The sequence below is a fragment of the Tupaia chinensis genome, unplaced genomic scaffold (assembly GCF_000334495.1).
Source record: "Tupaia chinensis unplaced genomic scaffold, TupChi_1.0 Scaffold000257_1, whole genome shotgun sequence".
NCBI classification, from domain to species: Eukaryota; Metazoa; Chordata; class Mammalia; order Scandentia; family Tupaiidae; genus Tupaia; species Tupaia belangeri.
The window spans coordinates 3501950-3523535 of NW_006159737.1; the positions used below are offsets into that span (position 1 = coordinate 3501950).

Genomic DNA, 21586 nt, shown 5'->3' on the forward strand with positions numbered 1-21586 from the left:
TGATTGTATTTAGACCCTGCACGATTGTAGTATGTTGTGGTAGAAATGTGGGGTTCCTTTTTCCTTATTTGGTTAGTGGCACTGTCTCTACCTGGATTCACAATAGAGTCTTCTTCAATATCTTTCCCCTCTTCTTCTTCCTTTGAGAAGCAAACAAGATTTAATGGAATATAATGAAATCAAAGAAAAACAAGATCTTAATAATACCTTACACTGATTTACACTGCTAATCTTCACTTGTGAGATCTTGGAAACCTTTTATCCTCATAAAACACCATTCTACTGAACCCATTCCACTATTCATAATCTTTACCACCCACCTACCACAGGTGGTAATCACACTTGATGAAAATACCTTATTTATGGTAGCCTTTATTTTAATGCTATAGAATGTAGTAACTAAATTGATACTACAGCTTAAAAAGGAAGATAACATGTATTTATGTATTAGAAGCATTACATACCATGGTATTGTTTCCTTATTTTTATGTTTCTTTACTTCTTCTGGCAGCAGGCTAAATAGTAATTAGCTTATAGTAATATGAGTGGGGATGGGACTATGCATTTCAAAGACCAAAGTTCTTTGACATTTAGAATATTTCATTGTATCTATTTAGAATAAATTGAAAATTTTAAGTCATCTTAAGGGAACAATTTAAGACTAAAAGATGTCATGGCTTTTCTTTTATTTTTAATACTTTCCACTTAAGACGTAGAAGAAAGTAAAGATAACTTGTCAAAGTATTATTCTAGTACTGATTATTTAAGATGGTATTTCTCTCTCTCTTTTTTTTTGTTTGGAGGGGTTTTTGCTATAGAGTGCACGCACTAGCCAGCCAGACAGAGAGAGACAGAGAGACAGAAAGGGAGAAATCACCCCCCAGGGGGGGATGGCCACACTGCAATCCCTTCTCCTCCATTCTCCTATTGGGATCTTAGGCACACATGCACACGTACCCGGTGTGAGTTTTAAGCCACCGGGTCCAGGATGCAAACCGTGGTCAACTACATGGGAGTCCAGCGACATAGCCATTACACTAACTGTTGGTCCCCAAGATGGTGTTTCTCTTAAGAACACCATTCAAAAAGCTGAGTCTTCCATGCACACTTAGCATAACAGCCCAGAGCAATCCTGGCTAGAAGCCCACCAAGACTCATGTTTTCTACATGTGTGTGCATGTGTGTGTGTGTGTGTGTATGTGTGTGTATTAATAAAACTAGGCATACTAATAAATGTCTAGTCACAAGTTCAGAAAATTAAATTGTCAAAGGGATAAGATTTGATTTTGTTTCAGTTATGCAGGACATGATGTTGATAGCATCTTTGCCTCAAGAATTTGTTAGAATTTTCATCTATTATATCTGTTAGCTCTCTCTCTCTCTCTCTTTAAGTTTTCATGTGGAGGGCATGTGCACTTGCTGGAGAGAGACAGAGAGAGAGAGAAAGAGAGAGAGAGAGAGAGATGAAATGAGAAATGCCCCCCTTAGGGGGAAAGAGATGGCCATGTTGTAATCCCATCTCTTTTATTCTCCTCTTGGGATTTTTCAGCACGTGCACACACAAGCCTGGTGTGATTTTCAAGCTGTTTGGTCTGAGACTTGAACTGCAAAGTCACCCATGTGAAATCCAGTACCTTAACCTCCACACAACCTACTGGCCCCAATCTGTAAACTCTTTTAAGCCCATGTAATTTAAAAGTAGAAAAATGGACTAAGTACAAATTAGTCAGTGAAAACTTGACCAACACTGATAAAAAGAATATGAATCTTAAAAGCATGTGTGCTTGGAGCCAGCAGATGGTGAAATAGTTACAGCATTAGACTCTCACGTAATTGATCACAATTTGAGTTCCAGACCTGGTGGCTTAAAACTCACATTGGATGCATGTGCAAGTGTGCCCAAAATCCTAAGAGGAGAATGAAAGAGAAGGGACTGAGGCATGGCCATTCCCCTCCAGGGAGTGATTTCTCTCTTTTCTGTCTCTCTGTCTCTCTGCCAAGCAGACACACCTTATAGCAAAAAATCTGTCTCTCAAAAAAAAAAAAAAAGCATATGTGCTCATGGGCATGTTTTATATACCTGGAAACTGTACTGTGTAAAATGAACACTTCCAGGGACCAGCAGATGCTGTAATGGTTACATTGCTGGACTCCCAGGTAGTTAACTGTGGTTTGAGAACTCTGACCATGTGTGTGTGTGTGTGTGTGTGTGTGTGTGTGTGTGTGTGTGTGCATGCCCAAAGTTCCAAATGAAGGATGGAGGAGAAAGGATTATACCATGGCTGTCCTCCATGGGGAAGTGATTTCTTGCTTTCTGTCTCTATGTCTCTCTCTGTCTCTCCAGTGAGCACATGTGTCCTATAGCAAAAATCTCTCTCTCACACACTCACACAAAGCCCACTTCCAAAAGTAATGACTTAATTGTTTTTTGAAGAGTAATTGTTTGGTTAGCTGGTTGTAGAGTATTTACTGAAGCATATGTGACAACCCTAAGAAGTGAATTGGCTTTTTCTGAATTGCATTAAATGCCAAATAATTTCCTTACTAGTGGTCAATATTTCCTCATGAGATTTTCAATATTTCTTCAGTATTTCTGTTTGATACCTTATTCAAAGAGCATCTTGAGATATACCACAAAATAATATCACAAACTTAAAAACCACATCCAAAAGGAAGTAAGGGTAATTTGTCATGACTTGCTTATGGTAATAATCCAGGTATTTCTTCCTTCCTTTGAAGTTCCCACAAACACTTCAGTATGAAACTTCTGAACTCCTACTCACTTTTGCAAATGTGAGTATTTGCCTGGTTTTCTGGTATCATGTTACACTCTTACTCTCTATCAAAATTATTCATATCTTCATTTTCCTTAACTCTCCCCATTTTCAGCAAATGCCTTCACAGAGAAAACAGAAGCCACCAGACAAAAACACACCTCTTCCTAACATTAAAAACACAAAACAACCAAATATCCCTGGCCACTCCCATCCCACTGTCCTGTTGCAACTAAAAAAGATTACTACCCTTCCTTTTAAAAAAAAATTATTTTATTTTTAATTGTATTCATCATTATTTTTTCAATTTGATCAGAGAGAGAGAGAGAGAGAGAGAAGAGAGAGAGAGAGAAAGCTGCAAGGTCCAGGACTTGAACCGTGGTCAGCTGTAGTGTGAGTCCATTGCCTTAACTACTAAGCCACCTGCAGCTTCCCTTCCTTTTAAAGGATATTATTCCTACATCTATGTTTTAAATCTACTTTCAGTCATTCTTTGGGCAACTGGACCCAATTGAGTATTTCCTCTATTTTGTGTTTGAAATTTGTTTAATCAAATTCTATAGCAGATCATTCCCATCAACATAAATGAACTCAGGTCTCTACTATTTAAAAGAAATATAAAGGAAAAATCTCTAATTCAACTTCTATGTTTCATTCCATCTTTCTTTTTTTCATAGTTAAAGTTACCATAAGATATGTCATATATTTTCTCTCAATAGTTTACTAATGTCTTGACTTCCAGAATAATATTTTATTTTTGCTCTTTGCTTATATTCCCACAAAAAAATCACTCTATCATATCCTACCATAAACTATATAGATTTCCATAAATTTTTATTAAAATATAGTACTATTCATCTCTAATTCTGTTGGATATTTTGGGAGAAAGCTATATATACATCATGAATATCCCTTCTATTTCTTTTCTAGATTTCTAGAATCTGCAAGGTTTGGATACCTCTCAGAATCTGATGAAGGTGATGGATTATTACTTAACACTATTCTGCCAACTCTTGTTGATGTCTTGTTGGTCATATTGACTATGTCAATATTTGAAGAAGAAAATATCCTTCATGCTCTCTGATTACTTTTTACATACCTGAAAACAAATACTTTAAGGGACAGCTTTCTGTATAATTTCTTTTGGAGTTATTCTGCACCTCTTTTCTATTGCTTTGATCTGTATCACACCTGCTATTTAAAAATTTTTAGTGAGACCAGCAGTTGCGTAATGGCTATGTCGCTGGACTCCCATGTAGTCGACCACAGTTTGTGTCCCAGACCGGGTGACTTAAAACTCCCTCTGGGTGCATGTGCGTGAGTGCCCAAGATCCCGAGAGAAGAATGGAGGAGAAGGGATTGCGGCGTGACCACCCCCCTGGAGGGGGTGATTTCTCGCTTTCTGTCTCTCTGTCTGTCTCTGTCTAGCTGGCAAGTACACACACCTGATAGCAAAAACCTCTCCAAAAAAAAAAAAGAAAGAAAAATCGTTAGTGTAGAGCCTTGATCTTGCTGGAGATACTTCACATCTCGATGCCATACATTTCTATTAGAAAAGGATCTGAGGATTATGACTTGCATTAGTTATTCCATATTTGGGGCTTTAAAATCATTACAGACACAGTGAACACATTTACCAACCCCTCATTCATTCCTGTGTGAAGAACTTGAAGTACATAGTGGATAAGTTAAGCAGTGTTTCATCCAATGTCAGAATCACACTCCAGGAAGGCCCATGGATATGTCCCAATTTGACATTTTATCACAATAATTAATTTCAATTGTATGAAATACTACTGTGGGGTGGCCGCTTACATGTACACACACAAAGATATTCTTAGCTGAATTTTGTGAACTCTTTTGAAAGGTGAACTGGCCATTGTGGTAAACTATTGTTGTGACAGAGAATAGGCATAAAATATATAGATTATTGATGTAATTATACCTGTGAAAACACAATCTAATTGCTATTTATTGCTTGATTTAGAGCATTATTTATCACACTTTATCAGCTCCTATGTAATATTTGCTACACTTATAGTCACAATATCATCCACATGAATGGCTAGATTGATCATATAATTTCAGTTATTATGAACAGCCCTTCTGGCGTTAGCATAAAATATAAAATACAACAAACATTTTCTCCCTATTTTAAAAATTAAGATAATGTTAAAATTTGTGGATATTCTCAAATATTCATTCACTTGAAGCATGCTGTGCTAGCAACAGACACATACACAATGAAGAGACCAAGCACAAATAACCAAGGTAAAAGGGAAACATATATATACAAACACAGCTTATAATTTGGTTTATATTTACTATGACTCTATCAATCATTGGTTATTTGTAATAAACTGTAGTAAGAACTGCTAAAATATTACTAAAGTGAATTTTTCTTAGAAAAACTGGAATGCAGAAAAATTCGAATTTAACAGCTATAGGTCATCGTTATAATTATTTTAAGGTTTATGGGTATTTTTATTATCACTAAAGCCTTTTATATACCTTGGGTTTTTATTTTTTATATTATATGAATCAAGTGTCTTTCAGCTTCCTCATAAAAGAATCCTGTGTATCACTCATATAACTATTTATAAAGCTTAGCACATAGCCCCAAACAACAAATAACATAACATAGACTTTTTTGAGTGCAGCAATATCTCAAATCTAAGCAATAATTCAATGTAGACTTTTCAATGTGAAAACATCTGAATATAAAAATGGCTTGAATACCTTGATTATTTCTTCAGTTCCAATTAACTCAGGAAATAGGTCAAGTTCTACAAAGTTAAAAACAAAATTATTAAAATTTTTATTCAACTATTTCAGACTGCAAGTTTACCTCTGGATGGAAAGAGGGAAAAAGTAAAAAACAAACAAACAAACAAACAAAAAACTAATGTTAGCTTTGAAAATACAGAATCTCTCAAAATGACAATTTTGAACTTCAATTTTCAATACTCCTTAACATTTTATAAGACAGCATGCCATAAATTTATGCACAACTACATTCAAAACCTTGCTTCTTCTCTTCGTACTCCAACTCCCTTCCCTACTCCTACCCCAAGTCTAATTAAAGATAAAAAAGGAGAGGACGACTGTGAGACTGAAGAAAAACAATGGAGTGTAACGGAAGTCGTATATTTTTCATTTGAGCAGTTACTTTCATCTTTCTCAGGTCTAAGGAACTGCCTCGGATTAGATGGAGAATTAGAATTTATCTTCTGTGGCTGCCTCTCCCTTAACTTCTTCTGAATAAGGAGAAACTATTCTTTTCACCTATGAGAGATCTTCAAACACTTTATGGACAAGGTGTATGATGCAAAAAGCTATTCATGATTTTCAAAATGTTTGCACCCAAACAAATTTGTACTTTAATATCAATTTTTTCCACAACCTTTTTGAATTTCTCACACGTTTGTATACAGGATGCTTCACCAGGTAAAATAGAGAGTTTTCAGGGGGTTTCAGCCTAGGTGAGTGGTAGGAACAATTCCTATGCAATCTCCCCAGGGAAACTCAGCTCAGGCTGTCTATGTCAAGAATTCCAAGGCGGGATTATCGTAGACTCTTTTCCCCAAACTGCTGTTGTTGCTGGTACTATATGGACCTCTCAGTGCTCAAACAGGACGTGTAAGGAAATGCTGAGAGAGAGTATGAACTGGTTCTCTTGCTCTAAAAACTTATCTAGTCACTTTCCTGTCAAACTACAGGGGGCCGGAAGGGAATTTTTTTTTTCTTTTTTTTCTTTTTTTTTTTTTCTTCTTGTTTTGGTCTTCATCTGCACTGCCTTAGCCACTAAGAAGCTGCTAGAACAACTGTGAGGGCTTGAGCATTGTTACAGTGATGCTCTTCTTACTACTATGATTTTTATAGAACCTCACTCAATTGCATTTGCTGTTAATTTCAATAAGCAGTAAGAATTTCTCTATGGATTTTCTTAGGCTCTAGGGCAGCCTATGTGGGTGTAGGCCATCCTCTGAGACCCTGATCACTTCATGCCACTCTCATGGGTTGATACCCCAATTTTGGGTTCCTTTTATTGGTAAAAATGAACTCTGAAGGTTTCCCACTCGACTCAGGTCATTTGAATGGATGGAAAACGTTGGGGTTTCTTAAACTCTGTTATCTCCACTCACCAGAATCCACAGGTCTTCCGCTAAGTCACTTCAGAACAATTTTAAAACAAAATAATGTTGGCAGACTTTCTATCTTTCTAGAGATTCCGAAGCTATATTTCTAGTTTGAGAGTTCCAGAGCTTGGCACCTAAACTCCAGCTCTGCTGAGTGGGACATACTGGGTACCCCTTGCCTACTGATTCTCACTAATGAAAACTGATTTTTTGGTAACCACTTATCTGACTCAGGCATTACCGATATATTAAATAGGTCAAAAATTATACTGGTTTAAGGATTTTCTCACTGGGGCTAGCAGGTGGCATAATGGTTAAGACGCTGGATGCCCACATGGCTCACCATGGTGCTAGTCCTGGAAATGGTGGTTTGAAACTCATGTCAGGTGCATTTGCATGCATGCCCAAAATCCCAAGAAGAGAATGGAGGAGGAGGGATTGTGACATGGCCATCCCCCTGAGGGGTAATTTCTCACTTTCTCTGCCTCTCTGGCAAGCACATATACACCCTATAGAAAAAATGTCTCCAAAAAAAGGAAAACTTCTCATTTCATCAAAAGAGATTCCATGAAGCCTAGAAAAAAGTTTGATCGTGGAGACAGCTTTTTTTTTTTCATGAACACACAAAACCCATACTTGTGTAATAACAGAACTAACGCTCATTCTGATTTTATTGCTCATTCTGGTTTTGTTTGGGGCCTCATGTTATGTCCAATTAAAAAAAAAACACACTTAATTATGTTACTATTTCATAACACAAAAAAGCAACACTGATAAGAGGTTGGCAAGCAAGGCTTATTTAATTGTTTGAAGATAAGCCAGATTTCACAGTGCGAAAAGTAAAAGCAATGTAGACTGCAATCATTTCAAACTATAATTTTAAATACTAGTATATAACAACGCCAATAGCACAGGATGATACAAGGAGACGAAATACAAACATATTAACAAGACAATTGTTATACAACTGAAAAGCACACAGTAACAGGAACAAAATGTGTTGATTTAATTCAGCATGCATTTAAATTAACACACATAATTATTAAGGCCCTAAAACATGTACTTAAATAATGTCCTCTGTAACTTTATAATAATTAACTCTGCTTTATTGCAAGACATAAACACAATTATTTTAGCTACGATGAAATAATACATCTGTGAATTCTTTCTTCATAAATGTAATTTTATAGAAAGTCTTTTAAAATAATACACAGTCCCCCTGAACATTAGGAACACTCACTTGACAAATTTAAATTTGTTTTTGAATGTAAGTTTATGTATTTATTTTAAAATAGTAATTTGAAATAAAACTAAATGGACATTAATTCATGGTGCTACTGTCATAAACAATTATAATTAAGATGTACAAGCATTAACATAATAAAATTATCAATTTAAATGCACAATTAATCAAATTACCAAGTAAAATGCATGATTTAGAAGACTGAGTTTTCTTTCATAGATATTGCTTAGAGTATTTTGAAATCTATGAGAGACTCTATAAGAAGATGAGGGTGATTATAATCCATTTCTTTTTTTTTTTTTTTGAGGGAGTTTGCCAAAGGGTGCTTACTGGAGAGAAACAGAGAGAGGGACAGTGAGAAATCACTTCCCAGGGAGATGGTAACACCGCGATCTCTTCTTCTCCTGGGATTTTGGGCATGCATGCACATGTACCCAGCATAATTTTCAAGCTGCTGGTCTGGGACTTAACTTGTGGTGGACCATGTGGAATGCCCAAAATCCCAAGAAGAGAATGGAGGAGGAGGGATTGTGACATGGCCATCCCCCTGAGGGGTAATTTCTCACTTTCTCTGCCTCTCTGGCAAGCACATATACACCCTATAGAAAAAATGTCTCCAAAAAAAGGAAAACTTCTCATTTCATCAAAAGAGATTCCATGAAGCCTAGAAAAAAGTTTGATCGTGGAGACAGCTTTTTTTTTTTCATGAACACACAAAACCCATACTTGTGTAATAACAGAACTAACGCTCATTCTGATTTTATTGCTCATTCTGGTTTTGTTTGGGGCCTCATGTTATGTCCAATTAAAAAAAAAACACACTTAATTATGTTACTATTTCATAACACAAAAAAGCAACACTGATAAGAGGTTGGCAAGCAAGGCTTATTTAATTGTTTGAAGATAAGCCAGATTTCACAGTGCGAAAAGTAAAAGCAATGTAGACTGCAATCATTTCAAACTATAATTTTAAATACTAGTATATAACAACGCCAATAGCACAGGATGATACAAGGAGACGAAATACAAACATATTAACAAGACAATTGTTATACAACTGAAAAGCACACAGTAACAGGAACAAAATGTGTTGATTTAATTCAGCATGCATTTAAATTAACACACATAATTATTAAGGCCCTAAAACATGTACTTAAATAATGTCCTCTGTAACTTTATAATAATTAACTCTGCTTTATTGCAAGACATAAACACAATTATTTTAGCTACGATGAAATAATACATCTGTGAATTCTTTCTTCATAAATGTAATTTTATAGAAAGTCTTTTAAAATAATACACAGTCCCCCTGAACATTAGGAACACTCACTTGACAAATTTAAATTTGTTTTTGAATGTAAGTTTATGTATTTATTTTAAAATAGTAATTTGAAATAAAACTAAATGGACATTAATTCATGGTGCTACTGTCATAAACAATTATAATTAAGATGTACAAGCATTAACATAATAAAATTATCAATTTAAATGCACAATTAATCAAATTACCAAGTAAAATGCATGATTTAGAAGACTGAGTTTTCTTTCATAGATATTGCTTAGAGTATTTTGAAATCTATGAGAGACTCTATAAGAAGATGAGGGTGATTATAATCCATTTCTTTTTTTTTTTTTTTGAGGGAGTTTGCCAAAGGGTGCTTACTGGAGAGAAACAGAGAGAGGGACAGTGAGAAATCACTTCCCAGGGAGATGGTAACACCGCGATCTCTTCTTCTCCTGGGATTTTGGGCATGCATGCACATGTACCCAGCATAATTTTCAAGCTGCTGGTCTGGGACTTAACTTGTGGTGGACCATGTGGAAGTCTAACACCTTAACCACCATGCCACCTGCTGGTCCCAATCCTTTATTTCTCTAATAAAAGCAATAAACAATATAGTATATATAGGGTGTGTGTGTATATGTGTTTATGCTATAATATGGATATATAATCAATAAAGTGTGTGTGTGTATAATCTCATAGCTCATCCTAAATCAATATAGAAAAATTCTGTAAGATATATTCAATAATACACATGGAACAGAATGAATTACAGGAGGAAATGATACTAATGAAAACAATGAAATAAGCAGCAAACTCAACTCAAAAGCCACTTACATTTAAATTAGTGACATAAATAATAAAATTCAAAAAGCTTATTGGTACCAACCTGCTTCACCAAACCCAAAAATCGTACTACTGTTAAGACTTTTACTGTGATATAGTCACAGCTGAAAAAATATTTAAGATAACGTAATTTCAATACAAAAGTTGATATAATTTGAGATGCCATCGACACTTTTAAGATTATACGGAATAAATTATAAGGAAACTATCATTTTCTTTACAAAGAACAGGAAGATCCTAAATTTGGGATAAACTGGCAATTGATGAAGGAAGTTCCAATAGGAAATAATCTACCGAATTTTGTAACCGTGGGTTTTTAACAGAGGTATCATATCAACACAATAAATCTAATACCATCTTTTACAAAAAATTATTACTGTACAAACACTGTAAGGGACTGAGACATTCACAGAGAATTAAATGGTGTGTTCAAACTAGCATGTCATTGCTACCCTGGTTCAATAATGTCCCAATCCTTTTAATAAACAGAAATTATGTTATAATATTTATTATTGTACAAATGTGAACATGTGAGATAAGAATGTTAAGTTATGTTCTTTGGGTTCTATTTTTTCCTTATTCTCTTCCAAATCTAGTGAAATGACAAAGTTATGTTTATGATTATGAAATAAAAACTAAGTAACAAAAAAGTTACGTTTTGTGCAAATAAATACACTTATCATAAAAGAATCACTCAGAAATCACTTCAGTAGAAAGTAAACATTTGATCTGCTTTTTTCATATGCAATAAGCTTTTTAAAAATAAAGAATAAAACTGTTTGGAAATTTTACATTATCATAGTGAATACAGTAAGAAAGTGCATAAAATAGTCAAAAATAACTTTTTTGCATATACACAAATTAGAATAGCATAATTAAATCAAGATAGCAAAACATAGTAAGTATATTTAATATAATTCATAATCTAGAGTGCATAAATAGGGGTTCAGGAGTTTTTTAACATGTCATATTTCAATCAGTGCCCATATGTTATCTGCCAACATGGTTAATACTGTACTGTTAAAAATGTCATTTTTTAGGTAAATCAATATGGGGACCTTTGGTGAAGGATGCCATTCAGTGGAGTGGCATGAAAGGATAAATTTAAAAGCATGGTGAGTTACTTTGATACTCATCTTTCAGTAAGACTTAGAACTCTTTAAAAATTTTAAATTCCATTTAAAAATAACCCAATGTGGAAAAAACAATGCTAAGCAAAGGAAAGATGGTTATACCCAGGCCATGAGATGGGTCATAAGAAATATTAAATAACAATATTGCCACCATATTGCAATAGAATTCATTAGCTACCAATATCAACCTAGAGACATTGCTTGGCAAGTTATAGCCTAAGGTTTGGAAGGGTACCTATTATAACATCAAACATTCTAGCATATATTCTTTCATTTTAAAAGCCAACTTTGGTTAGGACCACCATGGCAAGGTGATCAAATGATGTCGTTTATGGGCCAAAAGGTATAATAGTAGCTAAAGCACTGGACTCCCACATGAACAACCATGGTTTGAGCCTCAGACCCAGAAGCTTCAAACTCACACTGGGCACATATGCGTGCATCCCCAAAATCCCAGGAGGAGAAGGGAGGAGAAGGTGCTGTGGCATGTCCATCTCCTTGGAGGGTGATTCCTCACTTCCTCTCTCTCTGTTTCTCTCCCTCTCTCCAGAGAGTGCAGGTGCCCTTTGGCAAAAACTTTAAAAAAAGAAAAAAGACGTAGTTTATTTAAGCTAATATTAGACAAAGTCCTTGGTATAGCATTTAGACAGCAAAGGCAGTGACTATCAGTTTTCCTCCCTAATATAATAGTAAAACATGCTATGATTAATACATTGGGTTGTTGGAAACGCCATGATGTGTTTTTCCTATTTTTCTATGCAAAAATATGTCATGACTTTTCCAACAACCTGATAGTTTATATCTATTCATTTACCTTAGAAACTTATAAGAATATTAATGACTAGCCTAAAGAGAGATAATCATAGAATATTTATATATAGGTATGGATGTATGCATAAATATGAGAAAACTTCAAAAACTTCATGAAAATGGAATTAAAGTTTGAATATACTTTGGTGCAAAATAATTCGTTTTTTGAGAGATTTTTGTTACAGGGCACATATGCTCTCCAGAGAGACAGAGAGAGAGAGAAAGAGAGATAAAAACCAAGAAATCACTCCCTAGTGGGATGGCCACACTGCAATCCCTTCTCCTCTATTCTCCTCTTGGGATTTTGGGCATATAGGCACATGTACCTGGTGTGTTTCATGCTGCCAGGTCCAGGACTCAAACCAGGGTCGACTGTGGGAGTCAAGCGACATAACTATTATGCCATTTGCTAGTCCCAATGTAAAAATTTTTTGAAATCCATGCATAATTTTTTTTTGGAGAGATTTTCACTGTAGGGCGCGTGCGCTCGCCAGACAGACAGAGAGAGACATAGAGACAGAAAGCGAGAAATCACCCCCCCAGGGGGGATGGTCACGCCACAATCCCTTCTCCTCCGTTCTCCTCTCGGGATCTTGGGCACGCACACACACGCGCCCGGCGTTGAGTTTTAAGCCACTGGGTCCAGGACATGAACCGCGGTCGACTACGTGGGAGTCCAGCAACATAGCCATTACGCTAACTGCTGGTTCCCAAAATCCATGCATAATTTTTTCACAAAACAGATTTTCCATGAACTTTTTGAAGACATATGTGTATACACACATGTATACACATATATATATGCTTCCATTCCATTAATTTAAACTGGCCACACTAGCAATAAAGGAAAACTGATTATGTAAATTTATAATTGTCAAATTATAATTGTTAGTACTTGATTCAATTATTGCATATGCTTTGGGATCAGAAAATTTTTCTTAATATTTAAAGAAAATGCATGCAAATGAAACACAATTAGAAACAACTTCAGTTTGTTTTGTGGTTGTGAAATAGTGGTGGAAAAATCAAGTAGGAGGATAGAACTGCACCACTCCCCCACCCCCGGCCAAACTATAAAAAGTGGAAAAAAATATCTAAGATAAACTATCAAGGTGCTTTTGATAGATATTTCAAAGAACCTCACATGATCTTACGATCATGTATATACTTACTACAAAATGCTTTGGGGGCTGGAAAAAGAAACCACACACAAATGAAACCAACTCTTCATTATCCAAATAAACAGTCTCAATATTTACACAGCAATTTTCATTTGGTGACTGTTAAAAACATTATATTGGGTTGTCGGAAAAGTCATGACACATTTCTGCATCCAGAAACAGAACAATGCTGCATGACTTTCCTGACAGCCTACTAGATGGGTTTCGTTGTTCTCGTGTTACAAATGGAAAACTTCAATAAAGATCATTGGATTATGATACACCTGCTGAAGGAGAAAATGGCCCCAGGCCTTACAAAATTACCTGGCAATTCAGACTTAGGAGAAAATCATTAGGACTTTTGGCCACAAGAGTATAAACTCACAAAAATCGCCAATGTATCCTGTAATATGTAGGTAGTAAGAAGCTGCTGAGGGAGCACTTACCAGGGTCATCTGTAGGCATGTCGACAACCAGCTGGTCACTGTATTTTCCATATAAGCCATTAGTGCATATGGCTACTATTTGAAGGACGTAACTCATATTGGGTAGTAAATTACTGAGAATAGCACCCTGAAAGAAAAATGTTGGTAATTACACAACTGTGTTACTCTCACAGGACTAAAAACATACTGGACATCTGTCCTAGAAAACTTTTTCTCACTTGTCATGAAAAACATTTTTGATTTTATTAACTTAAGAAAAAAACTTATGCAATGTTGGTAAGCTGAATAGATGATATTCGTAGATTTCAAAGACACTGGGAAATAAGCATTTTTTGGCTTTTTAATATCAGATTTAGGGTGTTTTTTCAGAATTATTTATTTAGTTTTATTTATTATCATGTTTAAATTTTGCTACAGGACATGTGTGTTCACCAGATATAGAGAGAGAGAGACAGAGAGTGAAAGTGGGAAAGCAAGCCTCCAGGTCCAGGACTTGAACCACAGTTGGTCACATGGAAGTCCAGCACCTTAACCACCATGCCATCTACCGGCCCCCAGATTTAGCTTTTTGCTTTTGTTTTTGTTTTTGTTTCTGGAGAGACTGTTGCTATTGGATGTGTGCACTCACCAGAGGGACAGAGAGAAAGCAAGAAATCACTCTCCAAGGAGGATGGACACACCACAGTCCCTTCCCCTTCCATCTCCCCTTGGGATTTTGGGCATGCACGCGCACATGCCTGGGTATGAGTTTCAAGCCACCAGGTCCGGAACTGTGGTTGACCATGTGGGAGTCTAGTGTCTTAACCACATGCCACCTGCTGGCCTCCAGATTTAGTTTTGTAAAGTTTTAGTTTAAACTAGAACTCAACAAATTCATAAACGGTACCATAAAGTAAGTTAACATTTTAAGTAAATACATGTATAGTACTTACAAATAAGAAGCAAAATGTGAAAAAAAAAGAAAAACTATTTTTTCTCTTTATCCTGACAATATAGTGCAAGAAGGTAGTATAATTATAATCATCTTCATATAGTTATGAAATGAAGAATATTATTTACTCCATTTTTTCTATAATCTACAATTTTTCTAGAATATAGTGTTTTTTACATTCTAGATAACTGAATTAAGAAGTTGTTATAATTTTCATCTATTTTGTCTATATGCCATTAAACACAATAACAGTTCCTTTCTATTAATTTATTTTCAGAGAATTATTAATTTAATTTAATTTCTTCTTCTTTTTCTTCAATTTGACCAGAAAGAGACAGAAAGAGAGCAAAAGCAAGCTGCCAGGTCTAGAACCTGAACCGCGGTTAACCATGTGGCAGTCCAATGCCTTAACCACCACGCCACCTGTCGGCCCCAATAATTCCTATTTAAATGCAGATTCCCAGGACTTGTGGGCCTCTGACTATCTGAATGAAGGGCCCAGTGTCATTTCCCCTCCAATGGGAACTTCCTGGAACCATGTCAGATGAGGATTTGTTGACTTCACTCCCACCTATGGCCAATGCTTATTTTTTTTGAATTATTTTATTTAACTTTATTCATTTATTTACTTATTTTAATTATACCAAAGAGGGACAGAGCAAGAAAGAGAGAAGGGGATGGGGAGAGGCAGAGAAAGTAAGAAAGCAAGCCGCCACATCAGGAACTCGAGCCACAGTTGGCCATATGGGAGTTCAGTGTCCTTAACCACCACGCCACCTGCCAGACCCTGGCCAATGCTTCTTTACCAAAGCCAAGTTCAATATTGAGATGCTCAGGCCACAGAAATGGCCTGTACTTGATTTTCTTTAATTTGCATGCATAGGTAGAGGGAGTTGGGGTGGTTTTTTCTTGAGAATTTCCTTGTCTTATACCCCCAAAGTTCTGACCCAACCATGACTTCACCTGGGTTACCTGGACATCTGCTGCAAAAAAAAGAACTTGCAAGTCTCCTACTCTCTTTCTCTTGCACTGGCATAGTGGGATGAGGAAAAAAGACACATTGATCAGGAACTGAGACTCTAGGCCCAGGCCTTTCCACAACAGTGAGATATCAGGCTATGCAATTGTTCTCTAAGTCCTCTCTTTGTAAAGAGAGATGACATACACGACATACACTGAGTGATCTCCAGTTTATAAGCCTTCAGTTTGTACAGACGCTGGACTGTCACTGGTCATGGTCTCGCTGGAATTTAATGTAACTTTTGACATGACTCAGTGAGCGTCTGCTTCCCTGGTGATCTTCATACAAGGTCTAAGGTAACCAAGGCCACAACACACAAAGCTATGTAACGTTTTATCTTGCAGATTAAACAATAAGATTACACATAAGACATTAGTTACCAAGTCTTGATAGCCATCTGTCAAAAATTCATGCTTGGTTTGGTCTTCTCCCTCCAGCTGCTGGTACAGAACTGCAAACTTCTCAATCATGGTATCGTAGACTACTCGGGGTCTCTCCCATGTAACAAGAAGGCTGGTGTAATTCTCTGGGTCTGCCTGCACATTTTCTGGTTCTGAACTACAAACTTCAGAGAGGAAAAAAGTCATTATTCATACTACTATCACCCTCCAGGACTTGAACAAGTTATACACAGTCGATGAAAGGGTTTGTTGTATTTAAATTCAATAGAAGATAAAAAGTTTCACTTTCTCTTGGTGGAGCTTTAGTTTATGCCATTTCTTATACTTGAAAACACTCTCTCCTAGTAAAACTAGGATCAAATGTGTACAACATTACTTCACGTTCAGTGCTGAGGATGAATAACGTCTATATCCTTGATTTGCTTATTACTCACTGTATGCATACTCTGAACAGCCATGCTACATCCCACCAAGATGTACAGTGATTATATGTAAACCGGAATCATCACTTTAAAAATAAATTAAGAATAAAAACATTTTAAAAACACAATAAAACACTCTCCTTCCCTTTTATCTCTTTTGTTCAGGTCCTACCTTTTAATTCAGGATAAGTCTTAGTCAAATGCTATCTCCTCCATTACATGCGCTGATCTAGACTGAACTAACCTGTGTCATTTTCTTTTTTCTTTTTTTTTTTTTTCTATTTTTTCAGAGGATATGTACATTCACCAGAAAGAGAGAGGAGAGAGAGAGAGAGAGGGAGGAAGTACCCCAATGGGGTATGGTTTTGCCGTAATCTCTCCTCCTCCATTTCTCCATCCTGTTGACATTCTGGGCATGCACACCCACCCAGCATTGTTTTTCAAACTGCTGGGGCCAGGATTCAAACTGCATGGTTGGACATGTGAGATCTGGCTCCCTTAACCACGAGGCCACTGGGCTGGTCTGACCTGTGTCATCTTTAATAGTCTATTTTGTTTCACCACTATGGTTGAACTATTTTCAAGTGAGCTTATTATTTTTTTAATGGGTCTTAATTCCTCCAGTCAATTATAAACATTACAAACCACGGCTATCTACTTCCATATTGCCTAAAACAGAGTCTTGAACATATTCAACGTGGAAATCCATTTTTAGAAAAAAGTGAACAAGGGATGGTGTCAAACGCATGGCATCTTTATTTTTCTTGTTTGGTACTTGACAAATACATCTAGATCCAGTCATGCAGAATTTCTGTTATGACAGATGGCCTATCGTCAAGTACTTTGTTAGTAGAGAATCCTCAAAATCATTGGAAATTCCCAATTGGAGAAAAGTACAGAATAACTAAAAGCACCATTTCAGTACTTTTCAGGCCTGCTGACAAAAAATAATAAAAAAATACCACTTTGACATCAGTAGATTAAGTGGCTACTTTTGGGCAATTAGATTTGTCTCATCTGAAAATGTTGTGAAAAATAGTCCAGAGGCTTCTTAAAATGAACTCAAACCCTTACTGGGAATCATGCCAAAAATTCAGTTCCATCAGAACGCCCCAATACTTTTAAAAATACACTCATAATGTGACATTTGGGCTAATTGGGAGGAGAAAATTATAAAAATTTATGATATTGTGCTAATTAGGCAAAGGAATAATATAGTCTCTTTACAAGTCAGACAGATTTGCAAAGCAGAGGGAGAGAAAGATCTCTCAGGACAAAGATCAATTAATACACTCACAGAATCTGGGCTTATTTGCAGGTGATAAGTGAAGTTACAAAGCCACTAGAGAGCATGCCATTAGCTTAGATCAACCAATCATCACTGATCGAAAACTACAAGGACTGAAGAAAAGACCTCATCTCTACTCATCTGTAGTTCCTCTTGTGAACACAGGAGGGCACCCACAACTAACAATTGGCCTTGAAAAGTGAAACAAATTTTACACATACTATTTAGTAGTAGCAATTTTTGCATATGTATGAGTTCCTAGCAATGGTGTGTGAATAATTCATGAAATATACATATTCCTATGTATGTTAAATAAGTAAATATAAGGTTGTATGAGCTAGAGGCAAGATTTTTCACAGCAAATCCTGTGATGCTACTTTTTTTAAAGGGAGGGCTTAGAATGAGTTGTTTCTTGGGATAAGAGGATAATTCTTTCATGATCGAAAATCATGAACTCGGAATATGAGAACATATATCTAGTTTATATCTAGATGACATCGTTACATTACCTGGTGACACTTCTATTTGTGTCCACCAGATGGCAGAAGATCAACTCGTTCTCCAAGGAACCTATTCACATGAACTATTGCATAATCTATCAATAATTGGAGAAACGGATTGCTTCAAGTGAATCCTAAGTTCATTTTTAAAAGCTTGAAAAGGATTCTGAACACTATCATTCGTAGATTTTTGTCCTCCAAAAATCAATCCCACTTTTTAAGAGAATAGGAATGACTTAAAGTGAATTATTTTCATGAAACTATCTTAAAATTTATTAGTTTTATGCATGCACACATAAAAACACAAAAAAATTTGAGAAAATATGAAAGTATTAATTTCCAAACACCCAGAGGACTACTGCCTAACAAGCATAAAATACTTGGCTTGGTTTTCTACATTGAAGCTCACCTTAATATCTGCAATCAGTAGATGCTTCAAAATTTTAAGAATCAATAGTAATATAAAGTAGGATTCTAGAAAACAATCTGTATTTCCTTGCCAGTAGTTTTACATTCCTTTGTTTTCTTCCTTATAAATATTTAAGAGTTTATTAGTTATGTTTGAATAGTTTGAGCTTATAGATTACTTAGAACTTTATTTTTTAAAAATCCCTTTGCTTATTTTATTAGATGACTAACAATCTAGTAATATGTTATAAAGCTACATCTATAGCTTATCTTTTAGATGCTGAAGCAGATGATTTTATGGGGAGATAAAGCGTATGTACTTTAGAATCTGTCTTCAAGAGAAAAGCCCTTACTCTGTGTACCCAGTTTATGATTGTAATAGAGCGCTACCATTCTATAAGATAGGTCTGCGTCCTTTAAATAACAATATAGTTAATTCTCTAAGGAGTACTTGGTGTTCAAACATAGAGTAGATGATAGCCATGGAAGAAGTCACTGTTGTGATTTAAGTTTACAGGCGTTCCTTATATTTCCTATTGAAATCAGTCTAATTATCTTATTGGAAGGATATATACTATAAACCACATCACCTGGATTGAATACCAAGAATATTTTTCCAGGTCTATGCGTACTCAGTCACCAAACGCAAGTACCACAGCATAAACCACTGGGTTGTTGGAAAAGTCATGACTCATTTTTGCATAGAAAAACAGAAAACTATATCATGACTTTTCCCATGATTCCATAGTAGTAAAAATAGAATTCCTTTAGTAAAGGAGAGTTCAAAACCCCATTGACGTCTTGCTTCTTTCTTTAGGACTATATCACACACCCTGATTCCTTTCCATAAGCTACACGTGACTTGAACCAGGATAACTGATTTGTTTAGGGACCACTGGAAAAGGAGCACCCATGCCCTTGGCCCTGAGCCAGACTCAGACATCTGGGCCCATGTCAAGGCAGAGTGCAGGTCAGTGCTTCCACACTGTGCAAATGCAAAGGATCTTCACTTTAAAGAATGAGGACATGTTTTCTTTATCAGGGGACTATAAATGATCATGCTGTATACTTATTTATTTTCAAATCTTTTTTGTAGAGCTTTTTGCCTTAGACCATGGGCGCTTGCTGGGGGGAGAGAGAGAGAGAGAGAGAGAGAGAGAGAGAGAGAATGGGAGGGAAAGCGAGAAATCACACCCTAGAGAAGATGACCACACTACAATCCCTTCTCCTCCATTCTCCTTCTGGGATTTTGGGGACACACACACATGTGCCAGGCATGAGTTTCAAGCCACCAAGTTTGGGACTTGAACTGTGGTTGGCCATGTGGAAGTCCAGCTATGGAACCACTATGCCATCTGCTGGCTCCATAAAACTTATTTTTAACACTGTCATCTCCTTGGTTCTAGGTTTATCATCTATCCTGTAATTACTTATATGAACATTGAACACCAGTGCATAGGAACAATTACCAAAAGATCACTAAGTAAAGCACTGAGTGTCACCAGGAAACAGGAAAAGAGTGGAGGAAAAAAAAAAAAGAAAAAAAAAAGGGCAAATAAATGGAGGAGAAATATAATTACTGGCTGTGACAAATCTGTTTATTAATCAAGAAAGTGGATTCAGATGGTCAGAAGGGAGTTGGCGTGAATTTCTGCTGTCTTGACTTCTCTCCAAGGAGCACAGTCTGCCTTAAGGGAGAAAATGAAATCTAAGCTGCTGGTATTATGATTAAAAATGCGGATGGACGTGAAATACAGGGAGGTGTCTTGGGGAGTGGCAAAGAGAATGTCCTAATTACCTGAGACAACACTAAGTTTTCGTCATTTCCCACTCATTTGAAGTGCCATACAGTTTAACACAGCTCATGACAAAAGTACTTGGTGAATGTAAAATCCACCACACCCTCGTTTGAGCTTATGGGCCTCATTTTAAAAATCTTAAGACAGGTCATTGGATGACTGCTATGAGAGAATGAGAGAAGCTTGAAGACTTGCAGACCCAGAAGATAACCAATGAAGTTAGGATTTTTTTCCCTCAGGAAGTAGCAGATTAATAATAATAATAATAATAATAATAATTTAGTTTTTATTTATTTTCTCTAAAACAAAGGTATCCTCAACAGGGTCCACATGCTGCGATCCACCTCTCGTCTCCGCCAGCCCCAGATCATAAGCATGCTCACTCCCAGTGTGTTCAGGGAAGCCTCTGGACTCTAACCTGAAACCTTCCCAATGTGGGTCAGCTTCATGGAGTGCTGCATTACTGCCATGCCACGTAAGGCCCCAAAGGGTGTAGGAGATCTTAACAAAGCTAACGTAAACATTGACATAAATGTCAACTACAATCATTTGAACAGATACATCATTTTTTTCACCCCTCTGAATTATTACAGCATTTGCTTCACACACAGAGCCAAAAGAGGGAGACAGTAGGTGGCATGGTTGTTAAGGATGCTGGACTCCCACATGGCCAACCATGGTTCAAGTCCCAGACCTGGAGGCTTGCTTTCTTACTTTCTCTCTCTCTCTCTGGAGCTATTAAAATAATAATAATAATAAATAAAGTGAAATAAAATAATTCTTCAAAAAGTCAAAAGAAATCTTTCAAATTCTACCTACATCATTCAGTTTTCTCTAAGGACACAGAGTATTTTTTTAAAAGAATTATTTTACTAACTTTCTCTTTTCTTTCTCTCTCTCTCTGGAGCTATTAAAATAATAATAATAATAAATAAAGTGAAATAAAATAATTCTTCAAAAAGTCAAAAGAAATCTTTCAAATT

The 21586-nt window shown here is 36.2% G+C and overlaps 1 protein-coding gene across 1 annotated transcript in view; it reads right to left on the minus strand.

The window, feature by feature from the left end:
• The window catches only part of PTPRZ1 (protein tyrosine phosphatase receptor type Z1), a 224851-nt gene that overhangs the window by 61535 nt on the left and 141730 nt on the right, over positions 1-21586 (minus strand). The window contains 4 exon segments of the mRNA XM_006149215.2: positions 20-140; positions 5514-5560; positions 13834-13960; positions 16166-16350. Coding sequence (XP_006149277.1) covers positions 20-140; positions 5514-5560; positions 13834-13960; positions 16166-16350 — 480 coding nt within the window.